The sequence below is a fragment of the Protobothrops mucrosquamatus genome, unplaced genomic scaffold (genome assembly GCF_001527695.2).
Source record: "Protobothrops mucrosquamatus isolate PMUCROS unplaced genomic scaffold, P.Mucros_1.0 scaffold1305, whole genome shotgun sequence".
NCBI lineage: Eukaryota > Metazoa > Chordata > Lepidosauria > Squamata > Viperidae > Protobothrops > Protobothrops mucrosquamatus.
This window is the reverse complement of record NW_015387506.1, coordinates 121,687-139,609: the sequence shown is the minus strand read 5'-3', so window position 1 is coordinate 139,609 and position 17,923 is coordinate 121,687. Positions and strand designations below refer to the sequence as shown.

The window sequence follows — 17,923 nt, the reverse complement described above, 5'->3', positions numbered from 1 at the left end:
AGAGACAGAGACAGAGACAGAGACAGAGACAGAGACAGAGGGTCCAGTTCAGATATTGAAAGGGGCATCAAGTGATTGCATAACCGACCAATAAAAATATGCTAAACCTTTGTTAATAGATTTTGCATATAAGAGGGACACATGGATCCTTTCAAACAATTCTAGGAACTAATGATATTTTGAGTATCAATATCTAAGATACTTTAAAACAAAGCACAGTTAATTTCCCCTGGATTCTGTTTCCCAATTTAGGATGACATCCATTGTGGTCATAAGTTGAGGACCTGTATTGCAATATAACCCGGTAATCCAACGTTAGTATAAAACAGGATGGAAACCGAGCCTTTCGGCCCCTTACGCTGATGACTCAAACATTCAAATAGGCCTGAGCTAAGCTATTCAGGTCAGGCTTAAGAAAGAATGTAGGGCAGTGGTGGCGAACCTATGGCACGGGTGCCAGAGGCGGCACTCTGAGCCCTCTCTGTGGGCACGTGCGCCGTCGCCCCAGTCCTAGGCCTTCAGCTGGGTTTTATAAAACCTTTTCGCTTTAGGCCTCCGCCGCCGTGTGCAAAAAAAAAAAAGGGTTCAATCAATCAGTCAATTTCAACTTCTCGCGGGGGAAAAAAAAGATCTTGCAAAGTTAGAATTGATAGATTGAACTTTTTAGTCCCACCCAGTCTGCCGTTACCACCGCAGCCACGCCAACCCAATGGGCCACACCAACCCAATGGGCCACACCCACCCGGCACCCGACGATGCATAAGTGGGTTTTGGGTTGCCATTTGGGCACTCGGTCTCTAAAAGGTTCGCCATCACTGATGTAGGCACTCCAAACTGCTACTTCCTCTAAACCTGGGGTGTCCAACCTTGACAACTTTAAGACCTGGGGATTCAACTCCCAGAACTGGATAGCCTTGCTCTAAACAGGGATGGGTTAGGTGATGTGGCAAGGAAAAGAACAATTGCCAGACCTCCTAATTCTACAAAGCTGTATGAAGCAACGGAGCAAGTAAAGGAACAGATACAGCAGCCCTCAATATTCTACCTGGCCTTCACTGTGCTAAAAGTTAGCAAGAAATCTTAGACTTTCGTAAGAGCTATTTGTTTTCGTCCCAAAATGGGCTTCAGATTCAGTTTCTATGGCATGCTGAGCTAGACATCTGATCCAAGGATCAAGTTCCCAACCACAACATGCCCTTCCTCTGATGCGGGATGCCCACATACTGTATGTAGCAAGCAGCAGCAACGTTCTCCAAGCCGGCAAAAAGAAAAATCTCTAAATGTTTTCCAGATCTCTAAACCGCTCGTCTGACTCACTTCTGCCAGCATCCTCATCCTATTCTTAATGCGGATAGCATTGAGATGAGCTGTCCTACTTCCCTGCTGACTCTTAAGCACATCTGCTATCTCTTGCCATGATGCACAGAGTTAGACTTGCATTTCCACTCTATTAAATTTTTAATTGACAATTCTGCCCCGAAGGGCAAGATAAGAACCCATAATTTCTTTAAAAAATTGTTCCCCTTTCGCACCCTTGGAGTTTTATATTCCTAGGAGGCATGCTGACTTTTGCATGATGCCTCCACGCCCACTTCATGGAGTATCAGCAGAGAGGACAGGCATGGGTTATCTGTCTTGTGACCGAGCTTAAATAAAGTGGAAGGCAGCCTTGTGTCACCACAATTATGTTTTAGTGGGGGTTTTGTATGGGGTACTTTTAGAACAGGCCTGTTATTTAATTTGATTTTAAAACAGAAACTTGTGTATATTTATCGTGATTTTATTATCGCCTGTTCACCGCCCTGAGTCCCGTAAGGGAGATAGGGCGGTATATAAATTCAATAAATAATAATAATAATAATAATAATAATAATAATAATAATAATAATAATAATAATAATAATAATAATAACAACAACAACAATAACAATAATAATAATAATAATAATAATAATAATAATAATAATAATAATAATAATAATAATAATAATAATAAAAAAAAAAAAAAATCAGACATGTCAAACACAAGGCCCGGGGGCCAGATGCCGCCTGCGAAGAGGTTTCATGTGGCCCGCGAAGCCATTCTGGAAACAGTGAGGGAACGGCCCCCGCTGCCTTGGCCCTGGCCCAGGCCGGCCGGGAGCCAATGTACAATTTTGTGGTGGCCATCTTGGCACTTGCCCTGGTGGACCATGCCTTGACGCTTGCCCCGGTCCCACCCCCTTCTGCCAGAGACCCTCAAATCTGTCCCACTCCTGCCCAGGCCCCCATAGGCACTCTTGACACGAATGATGTAGAACTGGCCACGCCCACCCAGTAGGCCACACCCACTCCTTCCACGCCCACCCAGTAGGCTGCACCCACTCTGGCCACCACCAACCCCAGGGCAACCGCAATGCTGATGTGGCCCTCAGTGAAATTGAGTTTGACACCCCTACCATAAATCTTTTAGGATATGCATTCGGCTGCTTAATTTCACAGTGGGAAGATGGGATCCTCAGTAAATCAGCAACTTACAGGACAGACAAGTCCATCTCTTCATGAACAGGGAGTCCTCGACTTAACAATTGTTCAGTTAGAGACCGTTCAAAGTTACAAAAACACTGAAAAGAAATGACTTAGCACCGTCTTTCACACTTACGACCCCAGGGTCACATGATCAAAATTCAAACGCTTGGCAACTGACTCATATTGATGACGGTTGATATGTCCCGGGGGTCATGTGATCGGCTTCTGCAACCTTCTGACAAGCCAAGTCAATAATAACCGTGTTATTAACAACTGTAGTGATTCACTTTAACCACTGTGGCAAATGTCGTAAAATGGGGCAAAACTCACTTAACGAGTGTCTCACTTAGCAACAGAAATGCTGGGCTCCATTGTGGTCGTAGGTTGAGGACTACATATTTTTTTTAACTCCCTGGCCTAATGCAGAACCCGCATGTCCCTAGCCATTTCTCATCCAAATACTAACCAGGCAAGATTCTGCTTAGTCCTTTAGCCAAAAACAAAGTCAGCTTACCTGCTGAACAAACTAAAAATGTCCACGTCTTTAAAGAATGATTTTACTACCACGTATGGAATGAGGAAGGCAGAAAGGACATTGCTTGTAAAACAGGGTGTGGATGCAGATTAGTGTTAATAGAGGTACACTGCTGGGAAAATAGGACACAGACTTCCACAAAGTCACCTAGGCTTCTTTTTTAAATAACGTAATCATCAGGCTGTGTAAACACAATCCAAATAGTTGTGCAATAGCCGTGTACACAGACCTGTAATGTGGTGGTGGCAACTGCTGGATGACATCATGGATTTTCACTAGTCTTTCTTCGTCGGTTGCAGCAGATACAGCATCCTGGGGGGGGGAAAAGGGGGGGGGAGACACAAGTCTCAGCACACCACCTTTGTTTCTTTTTTCCTAAAGCCTTACAGAGGAATACTAATAAAAATCATAATGCAGAGCAAAAATAAATGCCTAGCTAAGTTTTTGACTGTCCTAAATCACAGGATGTTATATATTACTTTGGTATTCTGTACCAGTTCCAATATGCAGCAGTTTATAAGGCAGGGGTGTGCAACGTTGGCAACTCTGCTGACTGGGGAATTCTGGGAGTTGAAGTCCACAAGTCTTAAAGTTGCCAAGATCGGACACCCCTCGTACAGGAGATTTTTCCCATATTCCTCCTTGGCAAAATAGCTGTGAGGGTTATTCAGTTATCTGGACCTCTTGGGACTTGAACTGAGATCTCTTAAATCCACACTGGCACTGTCAACTAAACCTAGTTCCCAAGTGGAAACAATCAACTGATTTCGCTGCAACTCTAAATAAGCTTAAGGCTTCTTTTCCCCAGAGAAATGCTATCCCGAACTTCATGTTCCATAATATCCCGGAAGAACGAATAGAAATATACAGCAATGATATACAGGGAACGTGCCAGTTATTTTACATGTGATTTTGTTTCTCCAAATTATCCATAGGAAAAAATGTTAAGAAATCTCTGAAACACAATTAAGGACACCCATACAGTAAGGAGGGGGGGGGGGAAAAACAATCTTACTGAAAATTTCTCATAGAGCTGGTAAGTGAGCAGAGGATTGGGGAGTTCCCGAAAGTAGAGCTTGCAGAGTGAACCCACACAGTGTATATCCTGAATATAGACATCTTTTGTCAAGTCGGGGATTTGTTCGGAGTCAAACTCGTGCCTGAAAATAGAGAAAAAATAAAGGGGACGAGGGTGGGAGGAGGAAAAAAAAAAGAATATATACAATCAGAGGACAACATGGTTTCGCCTTTAAGTAAGATGTAAAAACAACTTAAAACACATGTTGATTTTTTTGTAAAGCTACATGGTTTTCTGACAAGCAATTCCAATCATCTTATAGCCAATTAGTTTGCTCAGAAAAAAATACTAGCTGTAAAGTGGATGAGGCAATTACATAAATAATTGCAAGATAGGTGGCCCGTGTCAGAGTCACATTAAGTATTAAATGATCGGTTCCTATTTTGAGAAATTACCCGTCTGTCAAGCCTACAAAGCAAAAGATGAGTGGGAGAAATGAAATAAAGTCAACGAAAGCCACCCCCAGGTCATACATATACAAGCCGAAGAAACCAGAACCTTATGCAGAACCTATCATCCAACTTATAAAAAAAACCCTGTATCTATCAAAGTACAGCTATTATTTTAAAACTTGCTTCTACAACACCTGCAATCCTGCTGAATACTCTAAACAGCAGATAGTAGCTCCAGAACAATCAATTGCTTTCTATCCTAACTGATTATGTACTTTGGTTTTTCAGACAGGAAAATCTTAAAATCCAAAAAGCAGCTATGGAGTGAAGGAAAAATCAGGTCTGTCTGCTTTTTTTTAGAAAAAAAAGGGAGGGCACCCAACAGAGAATAAAACTCACAAATAGTGCATACAAACCTACCGTAGTTTTTGGATATTGGATGCGATCCCAGACAGACGGTATATTCCATCCACAATACCGTGTTTTTCAATGAATTCAGTGCAACTCTTGAGGACCTGGGGAACTTAAAAGAAAAGTAAAAAGGGTTAGTGGCCCATCAGATGACCATCAGTACCAGCAGATTTGTCCATGCAAGATTCATTGGATCACGAAACAGTTCTGCACAGGTAACAGTTTTCTTAAAACTCTTGCTTATCCCATTCATTTGCTTATCCCATTCATTTTTATATCCAATACATTTCTAAAAGTGGCCTCAGATTAAGTTAAGTGCCACTGAGATCTGTCTCTAAAGTGTAGCTATTACTTTAGATATCAGTGTTATTATACTGGAGGGTTAATCTCCTAGCCTTTATTTAAACCCACTCCTCTCTACAAGTACTGAATTTCTGGCAACGTTCTATGTTTTACCAACAACCATTGATTCAGAACTTATACAAATACAGAGACTAGACACACACTGGTTTGCTTTTAGTTTTATATGTTGTAGAAATCCAGATACTGGAATCTATCAACTTTAGACTGTAATGCACACTTAACCAACTGTGGTTTAGTCAAGAGGTCATGATTAAACAAGCTTATGCTTAGATGTGATATGTGATTCTACTTTTTCTACCATTTCATCTATAGCACTAAGCAGAGGGAATAGTTGCGCTAGGGTAATGCCTAATTGATTATTATTCATCCACTGTCACCCAGTATGTTTTTCTTTCTTTCTAGGGATAAATAGAAACAGGAAGTATGGAGGATGGTTTTAAACGAAGGCTAGGAGTTTAACCCTGCACTATTAATAATATTGATGTTCCTGACTCCTACACTGTATTTTTGAGGCATATTGATGCTCAGGGACAATATTACACATCCCATGGAGGACTGAAGCCTCCTGGTGACTGGAATGCTTTGCTTAACTTGTAAAGACAGCTAAATATTGCTATAGTTCTGCTCCTGGGTGTGTTGTTTCTTGACTGGCTGTAGCTAGAAGATCCCAGGACCTTTGGATAAAAATAAGAATATCAGCTTAGGAATGTTGGCCTTTAGTCCCTTCACTCTTGACCTAGACAGTTTCAGATTATCAAACCAACAACAAGTTACTCTTAAGTTAATTATTAAGTTTCTATATGTGTGTAAGGATATATATTTGAGTATATTAATCAGGGGGAATAGAAAGAAGGTAAGTCACAGCTACAGTTTCCAGAAGGCAACATTTTATGAAGTTAATCTGTAACTGAAAAAGCAGCAGCAAAGATTAGGATCAATTGAAAACCAGGCAGCGGTACGCACACATTAACATTCAAACTAACATACCAAACAATCCAACAGAAAACTATTCAAAACAACCAATCCATATACTTTTATCCCTCAAAGGAGTAAGACAGATTTAATGGTGGACATCTTAAATACCACTTTAAGCTGGTATTTGCCATGGTTAAAAAATAACAAGCACTCACATTTAAAACCCTGGAATGTACTATGACTAAATAACTTTGAAAGACTCTTATGAGAGTTTAAAACCTATTTGTATGTAATCTGCCGACTCTCATAAATCGAGAACTGAGAAGAGATACTGAGTAGTTCTTAAAGCAAATCTGTACATAGCAGGTAGCACTGTCTCAGGGCACAATTACAATACTAGTTTTCCTGGACAATTAGGCTCTTACTGAGCTGGAACATCCCAAAATTTATTAAAAGGAATGCTCAAGAAAAAGATGCAAAGGGGAGAGCCAAGGAAGATGGAGAAGGAGGGGGAAAGAGAGAATCTCCTAAGCCCAATACTGAAATTGCTCTGCTTATAACAGATCATGCCTGCTATAAGCTCAAACCCAGTTTTGGCAGCAAAATATTTTAAAAGCATTTTAAATGCAAACCCTTTCCAGGGACAGATGTATTTTCCTTGATTATTTTAATCACGTTAGTGATGATGGGAGACAGGTTGTGTCAGCGATGACACAACAGGCATTTGGCCAAATCTAGGAAGGCTTCTTTTGCAATCTTCACTAGTTCACAAAAATCACTGCTTTTTACAAGTTTGCTTCTCTAAGCCATCGCCTCAACTTGCAGCAATTACACCTTTTTGAATTATGGATTCCAGAAACAATGGTTTGTTACTGTTTTTGTTCTGAATTTATTGCACTTTTTTTTTTAATCGGAGTCTGTGCTCTAGCATTTTTCCAAAAATACTTCCTCTGCTCACTAGGAGCCCATGGTAGGTATTAGGCACTGCTAAAATGAGAAAACGTGACAAGGACTACCCTGTCAAAATCATAAGAATATATAACAGTAAGCCATCCTCTCCTCTCCTCTCCTCTCCCATCCCATCCCATCTTATCCCATCCTTCCATCCATTTTCCTCCCTTTTCAATTACTAAGTCTTCAATTTAAGAACTTTTCTTCCCTAATTCCTATTGAAATCAGTCCCCCAAATATTTGCCTCAAATAAGGTGTAAGATTTCAAAACCAAGAAGAAAATCCCCCAAAAAACTATAACCTCATCTGTCTTTGCCAATGGTTTAATCCATTACTGAACATTTTAAAATAAAGGAGTAAGATGGAGCGACAAAGATACTGATGTATTCATTTTTAAAGAGCATGGCATTTCTCTTCCTTTCTTTAATTAACCCCATTTTCTTCCAGGAAGACGTCAGGCCCTGCACAAAAACATCCAGAGGTTCTCAATGAGCCCCATCATCCCCACTCCTGCCTCTCTGAATTGCTTTATTGACACAAAGGATACGGAGAACAAGCTCAGTATGTTTTCTTTCACATTTGCCTCCTGGAGTTTTCCAGGCTTGTAACAAACAGCATCAGGGAGAACTGTTATTTGTCATCATTAAATTTCAGGAGCACCCCCACTGTGACATTTAACATCAAGGTAAAAGATAAAACAATCCCCTCCCCCCAAAAAAAAGTAAAGAGGGGAGAGAAGTAACAGTTCTTCCAATGTGGTATATGCCTCATTTGCCATTTTATTAAAGGGGGGAGGAGAGAGAGAGGGACACAAAGTTGGCCAAACATTCAACAGCCCTATTTGTCCTCCAGATATTGGAGGACAATTGATGTACAATTCGTTAATTCTCTAGTCTCCCTGTCAAAATGGATAAGAGGGCCTCTTTTCACCATGCAACTGTGCCAGAGAATGGCTAATTCAAAAGCCTTTCATCATGTGAGGATACAATTAAAATCTTTCACATGAATTAACTACGTTATATCCACCGCTGCTTACAATGAAGAAATCTACAGCATAAATGTAACTGCTTGCATATGATGTAAACAAATGTACTTATTTCCTGATCAACGATAATTAGTTGGACACCAAGTGTTGAGTTCAGCTCAGGGATCCTCTACCTTAATGGTTCTTCCCATGTATCTGTGGATGATGGATGATGGATGTCAGTTTGATGTCAGTTTGAGACCTCAATCTCCTTGGATTTACGTGGCATTCAGATCCAGTATTAGACTGACAGATTGGACTCGATATATTATGAAGCGGGATGTTGATATTAATGTGAATGGTATACTTGGGATACTAGCTTCATGACTTCTTTTAAAATGGGCATGTGTCTTTTCAAATAAAATACACAATGAGAAGAATTTCTCCATTTTTCATACAGCAATGTCCCAATTTCCCCCCTCTGATCCAACTGCCTTTCAGAATATTCTCAGACCTATGTATAAAATGTCTTTTGGAACAAGCTCCCTTCGCTGAAATATCTTTCTTGGAACCAAGACAACTAAGAACTAGTAAATTTGATCTCAATATAAGGCATTATTTCCAAAACACTATGCTTCCTTGTGTATTACTGACGATTATATAATCATCCTTCAATAATACTTCAAGGTTAGCCTGCAAACATTAAAAGCACAATATTCATGAATTAGGGATTTTATCTCACAAGTATATGCTACTGCTGTTTTTAAGGTATGAGGTTTCCACCTTATTAAAAAGACATGAGTGCAGTGCTCAAGTTTTAAAACATAGAAAAGGTCAGGAGGGGGAAAAAACAAGAGTGGGAGTGTTAACATTTGTTGTAAAAACTATACTACATGTTCTTTTTGTATACAGGTGTATCTGTCAAGCCCAGAACAACTTCTGCCAGATGTCATCACCTGTCATGGGACTTCTCAGAAAATCAGCTACTGAGGGGACAACATTTCTGAATTATAGTAGATGAAACGGAATATTATGCTGAGGTTCCCCTGATATATTGGGATCTAAGAGGTAGAATGCGATTTTGACTTCTGTGAATCGCTGATAAGGCTGAAACATCTTAGTTATTTATACATGAAATTGCAATTAACAATGCTTAATCAAACGAGAAGCTCTTTTCAGACCTTCAGTTTCTAGGCAACCTGCCATCCATGTATCCTAGATACTTCCTGATCTGCAGAAACCTCAGTATATTTAACCACTGTGAGACTGTAGGAGAGGCTGTAGGATGCTGAGCACAATAAACATCTCCTGTTGAGAGATAAAGCGAGCAATTTGTGTTTCCTCTTCCTAATGCCAAAATGACGACTCTACATTCTAGAAACAGAAGTGCATATTCAACTGTAAAAACTTAAGCAGCCCATCCTATAAAGTCCTGTCATTTCTGGTGGAATAAACACCACAGGGGCATTATCCACTGGAGGATTTCAGGATTTTCCTTCATTTCTGGACTTAAATCTGAACGCGGTCCTGATTGAATGAAATTAGATTGTTTTAACCAGGAACAAGGCTGTGGTTTCCATGGAGGACAGGTAATCTGAGCCACACTAGATCCATTTCTAGGGCTTGGAAGTTGACGTCCCTCAACACTATGATACTACAGCCATTCATCTACTGCCCATGTTAAGATTCACAAGCTGGGGTGGGAACATAAAAGCACTCACATTCAGTTACCAAAAAACTGGCCCAACTGATCAATGTCAAAATGTCAGGTAGATTCCTTTCTTTCTTTCGTGGTACTCTTGCTGCTGATGGACCCAACACCCGTGAGGACAAGGCAAGGCAATAACCTCATCACTATCCAACTAGCTTTCTCAAATGTATACATAATTTTTTTATTCTGTTCAGTCATGCCCAATTGTTGGAAACTGCCTAGACAAGTCCCTGCAGTTTTCTTGGTGAAATTTTTCAGACGTGGTTTGTCACTGCCCCCTTCCAGGGGCTATGAGAAAGTGACTGGCCCAAGGTCACCCAGCTTGATTCTTGCCCCAAGGTAGGACCACGCAAGATTCTGTTAAGGTAGCCTTACAATAAAGTATAATTAGCTCATCTGGTTGTGTTTCCTCTCTGGTCTACCTCGGAAGGCTGACGTCAATCTTACAAGTCTCAAAATACAAATCTCCCACCATCTCCTTTTATAGCCAGCAAGTTAGGGAGATTAATAACAGCGTTCCGTGAGCCTCGAAGTATAGTCATGTCAGCTGCATGACCACAAAAGCATCATCTTCAGACAACACTGGCTCCCCTGGCTAGGAAACAAAGATCAGTATTGCACCCTAGAGTCAGAAACAATTGGCCAGGAGAAACTTTTAAGTTAGGGAGAATCCTTTCTGAGTTTCTTCCCTGTCTGTTATGCAGTGGTGGGCTCCATTCCTCCCCGCAATCTGATACTTCCCTAGGCAACATATCTTCCTCCGTTTCCCAAAGTCCCACGTACCATCACATCAAGTGAGAGCTACCTGTAGGTCTTCCTGTTCATCTATCACTATGTTGTATATGGATCTTATTCTAGGTGAAGCTAAACTTTTATCAATAATAGCCTGAAGTCAACCTTCCAGCAATGCAGCCTCTAGATCCCTGGGCAGAAACTGGTCCAAAGTAGAGACCTGTATTAAATAGCTATAATGGCATCCTGCCTCTTACTGTCATTCTGTGTAAACAGGTTGGGCAGGATTGGCTTAGTGGTAACTATGGAGTTGCTGAGGGTGAGGGAGACACAGGAAGATTGGTTGTAGACTTGGAGGGAGGCATTTTCACACACACACACACACGAGAGAGAGAGAGAGAGAGAGAGAGAGAGAGAGAGAGAGAGAGAGAGAGNTCATCCTTCAATAATACTTCAAGGTTAGCCTGCAAACATTAAAAGCACAATATTCATGAATTAGGGATTTTATCTCACAAGTATATGCTACTGCTGTTTTTAAGGTATGAGGTTTCCACCTTATTAAAAAGACATGAGTGCAGTGCTCAAGTTTTAAAACATAGAAAAGGTCAGGAGGGGGAAAAAACAAGAGTGGGAGATGTTAACATTTGTTGTAAAAACTATACTACATGTTCTTTTTGTATACAGGTGTATCTGTCAAGCCCAGAACAACTTCTGCCAGATGTCATCACCTGTCATGGGACTTTTCAGAAAATCAGCTACTGAGGGGACAACATTTCTGAATTATAGTAGATGAAACGGAATATTATGCTGAGGTTCCCCTGATATATTGGGATCTAAGAGGTAGAATGCGATTTTGACTTCTGTGAATCGCTGATAAGGCTGAAACATCTTAGTTATTTATACATGAAATTGCAATTAACAATGCTTAATCAAACGAGAAGCTCTTTTCAGACCTTCAGTTTCTAGGCAACCTGCCATCCATGTATCCTAGATACTTCCTGATCTGCAGAAACCTCAGTATATTTAACCACTGTGAGGCTGTAGGAGAGGCTGTAGGATGCTGAGCACAATAAACATCTCCTGTTGAGAGATAAAGTGAGCAATTTGTGTTTCCTCTTCCTAATGCCAAAATGAAGATTCTACATTCTAGAAACAGAAGTGCATATTCAACTGTAAAAACTTAAGGAGCCCATCCTATAAAGTCCTGTCGTTTCTGGTGGAATAAACAGCACAGGGGCAATATCCACTGGAGGATTTCAGGATTTTCCTTCATTTCTGGACTTAAATCTGAATGCGGTCCTGATTGAATGCAATTAGATTGTTTTAACCAGAACAAGGCTGTGGTTCCCATGGAGGACAGGAAATCTGAGCCACACTAGATCCGTTTCTAGAGCTTGGAAGTTGATGTCCCTCAATACTATGATACTACAGCCGTTCATCTACTGCCCATCTTAAGATTCACAAGCTGGGGTGGGAACATAAAAGCACTCACATTCAGTTACCAAAAAACTGGCCCAACTGATCAATGTCAAAATGTCAGGTAGATTCCTTTCTTTCTTTCATGGTACTCTTGCTGCTGATGAACCCAACGCCCGTGAGGACAAGGCAAGGTAATAACCTCATCACTATCCAACTAGGTTTCTCAAATGTATACATAATTTTTTTATTCTGTTCAATCATGCCCAATTGTTGGAAACTGCCTAGTCAAGTCCCTGCAGTTTTCTTGGTGAAATTTTTCAGAAATGGTTTGTCACTGCCCCCTTCCAGGGGCTATGAGAAAGTGACTGGCCTAAGGTCACCCAGCTTGATTCTTGCCCCAAGGTAGGACCACGCAAGATTGTTAAGGTAGCCTTACAATAAAGTATAATTAGCTCATCTGGTTGTGTTTCCTCTCTGGTCTACCTCGGAAGGCTGACGTCAATCTTACAAGTCTCAAAATACAAATCTCCCACCATCTCCTTTTTTTAGCCAGCAAGTTAGGGAGATTAATAACAGCGTTCCGTGAGCCTCGAAGTAATAGTCATGTCAGCTGCATGACCACAGAAGCATCACCTTCAGACAACACTGGCTCCCCTGGCTAGGAAACAAAGATCAGTATTGCACCCTAGAGTCAGAAACAATTGGCCAGGAGAAACTTTTAAGTTAGGGAGAATCCTTTCTGAGTTTCTTCCCTGTCTGTTATGCAGTGGTGGGCTCCATTCCTCCCAGCAATCTGATACTTCCCTAGGCAACATATCTTCCTCCGTTTCCCAAAGTCATTCCCACATACCATCACATCAAGTGAGAGCTACCTGTAGGTCTTCCTGTTCATCTATCACTATGTTGTATATGGATCTTATTCTAGGTGAAGCTAAACTTTTATCAATAATAGCCTGAAGTCAACCTTCCAGCAATGCAGCCTTTAGGTCCCTGGGCAAAATTGACTTCAGGCTATTATTGATAAAGTTTAGCTTCACCTAGAATAAGATCCATATACAACATAGTGGTAGATGAACAGGAAGACCTACAGGTAGCTCTCACTTGATGTGATGGTCAAGGGTTATCAGGGCATCTTAAAATAAATATCCAGGTGCTCAAAATCAATGGCAATAAGGAGCTGTGTGCCTAAATATCACAGACGGACTGAATTTAGCCATGCTTAACACTTTCAAGATTTTATCCAACACTACTGCTTAAGGTTGTAACCACTGTAACTAGTCTTAGTTTACTGCTTCATAATCCCAAATTCAATCCTGCTTTTAGAATTAATATGCACATCTATTTGCTAAAAATGGCCTAAACTAGCCTAATAACATATTACAGCTTGTAAGTGATTATAAGTGACAGGAGAAATGTTTTAAAATGTCTTGTTAAGGCCCAACTGACAGGGATTACTTTGGTGATGTGTAGATTTTGACGCACAGATGGACTTTAGAGCTGGCAGTTAAGCAAGATTAATTCCAAGACAAGAGGCTTTCTAAACTCAGACTGTCTGCCTTGAGTTGCTCAAGCCATTTTATGCTGCCTATTACAGCTGCACCTCTATGAATCAGAAATCTTTGTCATTACTTATTCTTTACAAATCTCCAAAAATGAAGATTAGAACAGGGCTAATTAAAAAAAAACAAAAACCTTTCTGTTTGGGTCATGAATGACCACATTTCTTGCAAGCGTGAAACATTTCTGCTCTAAGGAAAAATACGACCATAAGGCAGTCCTCGACTTCCGACATTCATTTAGTGACAGTTCAAAATTACAACACACTGGAAAAAGGGATGTACAACCGGTAATTCATACCTGTCGCAGCATCCGCACGGTCGTATGATCAAACTTTGGGTGCTTAGCAATTGGTATGTATTGATGATGGACGCATTGTCCTGGGGTCAGGGGATTGCCATGTGTCTCCTTCCCAGTCAGCTTCCAAAAGCAAAATCAATGGGGAAAGCCAGATTTGCTTAATAACTATGTTATGAACTGTAAGTGATTCACTTAACAACCCATGGCAAACAGGTTGTAAAATTGAGTGTGACTCACTTAATAATTGCCTTGGTTAACGATGGAAATTCTGGTCTCAGTTATGGTGGTAAGTCAAGGTAAGTGGTAGGGGACTGAGAAAACCTGGTTTTCCTGTTTAAGCAGTAAGGATACAGCACAACGCCATCCTCTTGCCCTATGAAAACCAGCTATTTCTACTCCTCAATTTTAGAAATTTTAGAACTAATGTAGAAAGTTATCACCATGAAAAACCACTAATTAGGCCAGTGGTGGCGAACCTATGGCACGCATGCCAGAGGTGGCACTCGGAGCCCTCTCTGTGGGCACACATCCCGTTACCCCAGCCTCGCCTCCCCTGTGACCCCGTCACCAGCAGCCCCCCTGGAGGAGTCACCCCCGAGCGTGGCCCACGTGAAGCAGCACAGCCAAGGACATGGCAGCCAGGCAGCGTAGACAAGACTCTGCTCTCACGCCCCATCACGCATAGTTGATGCTGCGGGGGGGCAAGCAGAGGGCGTGGCCGCCATGGCGCTGCTGGGCTGCCTGGGCGATCTGTGGTGGGCCCTGGAGGCGGTGAGTGACCCTGCGGGCAGGCGGGGTGGGGGGTGGGACAGGAGCGGGGCAGGGATGGAATGGGGGCGGGGCCAGTTTTTGGGCACTCGGTCTCTAAAAGGTTCGCCACACTGAATTAGGCACTATGATCAGCAAATATTGTATTATTATTTTTGTCAAAGTGAAGGATTCGCTGTTTGCACTGAAACCAGTACTGTTGCCACAAATTACAAGTACATGCTGAAGTCTCCTGCATTGCTTGGACAATTGAAGGCAAAGTCATGGCTTATTCCTATTTTGTGATTTTTGGGTTCTTCAGAAAGAAAATAGTTGAACCTCCTGTTCAGACTTAATTTTATACAGTCCATGGGTAGAGATGGTTCATCGGGTGCTTAGTTGCTTCAACTGGCAGGAAGAGCCAAATAAAAGTGATTAAAGTTCCTTCCCTTATTGTTACGTCCAAGGTGAACTACAGGAAGTAACCTATTCACTTAAGAGTCAGCCAAAACACTTTTGTTGCTTTCCATAGCTATCGCAGTGCAGGTGTTCATCCAATCAAACACTTAATGTACCTGTGGAATGTACGCAGGCTCTGAGCCAAAAGAAAGGCATGAGGAATTTGAAACCCGTCTTAGTTCCCCCTGGGGCATTATATAATTAAGCAAAAATGATTTGTGTTAATTGCATAAGCCTTAAATCTAGGGTGAATTCCCCAAGACGAAATGTCCACAGGATGAAATAAAGTCTAAGTATGGAAGAAGGCAAGAAACAACAAAGAGTAACAGTATCATTAAGACATCTTAAGGGCACACCTTAAGGAATAACTCACAAGACTAGTTTGTCTGAACTGTGTTTCTTCCCCAAGGTTTTAATTCACTACCACTGGAGTAGCACATACTCAGAGGAATGTTTTGGTGAAGTCTGACTTGAGAACACGGAATAGTCATAGATTACTAGACAACAGCAATAGCATTTAGGCTTATATACCGCCCCATAGCACTTTACAGCATTCTCTGGGCAGTTTACAGTAGCAGCATTTTGCCCCCCAACAATCTGGGTCCTCATTTCAGAAGGATGGAAGGCTGAGTCCATCGATCCGTCAGGATCGAACTCCAGGCTGTGGGCAGAGTTTGCCTGCAATAATGTACTTTAACCACTGTGCCAGACAATCACCCAATCACCCAATCACCCAACAGACAATCACCCAACTTTAAATAAAATTGATATTCCAAGCATATGACACTCTGTTATATATAAGGAATGTTACAGAGGATTACTCTGCTCCTTCTTTCCCTGAGGTGAATAACCATTATTCTAAATCAAGCTGCTGAATAACAAATTGCACATGATGCTGTAATTCTATAGTGGGGACCAAGGATTCTTTCACAGCATAGCAATATGAATAACTTTTTAGTTCCTCTTACTCCTTTAATTATGTTTGTCTATAGTTCCAGATTCCTTATTCATACAAATGCCCCAAGTATAATGGAACTCAATTATTGCTGTATATTTATATATTTGTTTGCTTGCTAACTCTGTATGCCCATCTCATGTTTGTACAGTATATGCCATGTATGAAGGACTTTACCTTAAAGCATAAGTCAGAAAGTATAATAACACGCATTCTGACACCTGATGAATTCACTGCTTAGGGCAGGGGTAGGCAACCTTGGCTCTTTTAGGACTTGTGGACTCCCAGAATTCCTGAGCCAGTATGTGAAGTCCACGAGCCAAGGTTGCCTATCCCTGGCTTAGGGTATTATTTATGTCAATATACTTTTTTCCCAGTAATGGCAAAAAATAAAGGATGAAGGGGGGATAGGATGGAAGAGTTTAATTAAAGACACTGAAATCATCTATTGAACTAGTTTGTTTGTTTGTTTTAATATCTGTAGCTTCTGGGAAAATTTAAAGACCTGGTTCTTTTCTAAGCAAACACTATAAAAATAGCAAAAGACCTCTGTCTGATCTCAAAATACAAAATTACAAGCAGGGTGGATTCATTATACAATATACACAATTGTGGTGTTAGACGAAAGTCTACATGTAATAATGTAAGTGTTTCAGATATGATCTATCAACTGAAGGAAATCTTAGACATGTAGGCTTATAGCTAATTATGTATATGCAAAGTTTCACTCGAGCAAGAATGTACTGTTTGTCCCCTCCGCCACTCATTCCCGCTCCTGGAGAAGATGTAGGTAAAATGGGCAGGCCAGAAGACATTTTCCATCAGACAACTGAAGCACTAATTGGACATCACTTTATATCATGGGTCTTCAAACTTGGCCCTTTCATGACTTGTGGACTTCAACTCTTAGAATTCCTCAGCCAGCGTGTCATAAAAGGGCCAAGTTTGAAGACCCCTGCTCTATGCCGTAAGTTGTTTATTGACTCATCATTAATAAATATCAAGATGTAGATTGAAGTACTGGAGATAGAATATTCTAATGCTCATATAGAATTCATCATAATTAAACCCAAGTTTCTTTCAGAAGTGATGCTGTGGTGGTTCTTTTAAACAAACCATGTCTTGTTTTTTTCTTACCATCGTGGCCAGAGTTGAGAAGATGTTCTCCAAGATCACAGCCAAACACCCTCTCCTTTAAGATCCCACGCTGTTTCAGTTTCTGCTTTGTTGGTCGAGACTTCATGAATGTACGCAAGAAAGTAATAAGCTTGCCGTGTTTTTTGGACACTGTCAGATTGAAACAGAAAACTCATTTTAGGGGAAGATAATTGCAAAGATATTTTATTAATATGGGCCTAGTCAATAAGAATCAACCTTGTTGCTCTACCAGCAGTTTAAAGCAACCTTCTCTTTTTCTTTTTCCTCTATCATTAAAAATAACTGATTCAAGTGAAGCAGAATCCCTAACAAGAGATTTATTTAAAATAAAGCACTCAGATTAGCTTAATTCCATATACTTGTAAGACAGTAGGACAGGATAAGTGATAGGAAAGGAAAGACAGCATAAAAACAGGTGATGCAGCTCCATATTTTTCCTATCTACTTTCAGAAATCCAGAGCTAAACAGTAGGATAACATTCACGAAGGGAAATGATATGCTCCATTCCTCTATATTCAGTTATACCACAGTTCAACGGCCAGCCTAAGAATTGATATTGTTCCCCAGCCTGCATTCAAATCCATTTTTCCCCAACAGGATTAAAATTCTTTCAGCCTCTTCAGAAAAAACCACAAGCATTTAACTTTGGAGATGAATTAAAGGGCTTCTAAGCTTCTACCATGCTGCTCACTTTATTTATTCATTTATGGTGCTCCCATAATGCAAGACTCAACAAAAATGAATCCTGGCCATTTACAATACTTACA

General features: G+C 40.8%; 1 protein-coding gene across 1 annotated transcript in view; it reads right to left on the bottom strand.

The window, feature by feature from the left end:
• ARHGAP32 (Rho GTPase activating protein 32) overlaps nucleotides 1-17,262 on the bottom strand; it is a 30,229-nt gene extending 12,967 nt beyond the window's left edge. Inside the window, exons 1-4 of the mRNA XM_015821324.1 lie at nucleotides 17,135-17,262; nucleotides 4,934-5,036; nucleotides 4,059-4,203; nucleotides 3,273-3,355 (exon numbers count right to left, since the gene is read on the bottom strand). Coding sequence (XP_015676810.1) covers nucleotides 3,273-3,355; nucleotides 4,059-4,203; nucleotides 4,934-5,036; nucleotides 17,135-17,240 — 437 coding nt within the window. The 5' untranslated portion in view covers nucleotides 17,241-17,262. The remainder of the gene's footprint in view (nucleotides 1-3,272; nucleotides 3,356-4,058; nucleotides 4,204-4,933; nucleotides 5,037-17,134) is intronic.
• Nucleotides 17,263-17,923: the final 661 nt, after the last annotated feature.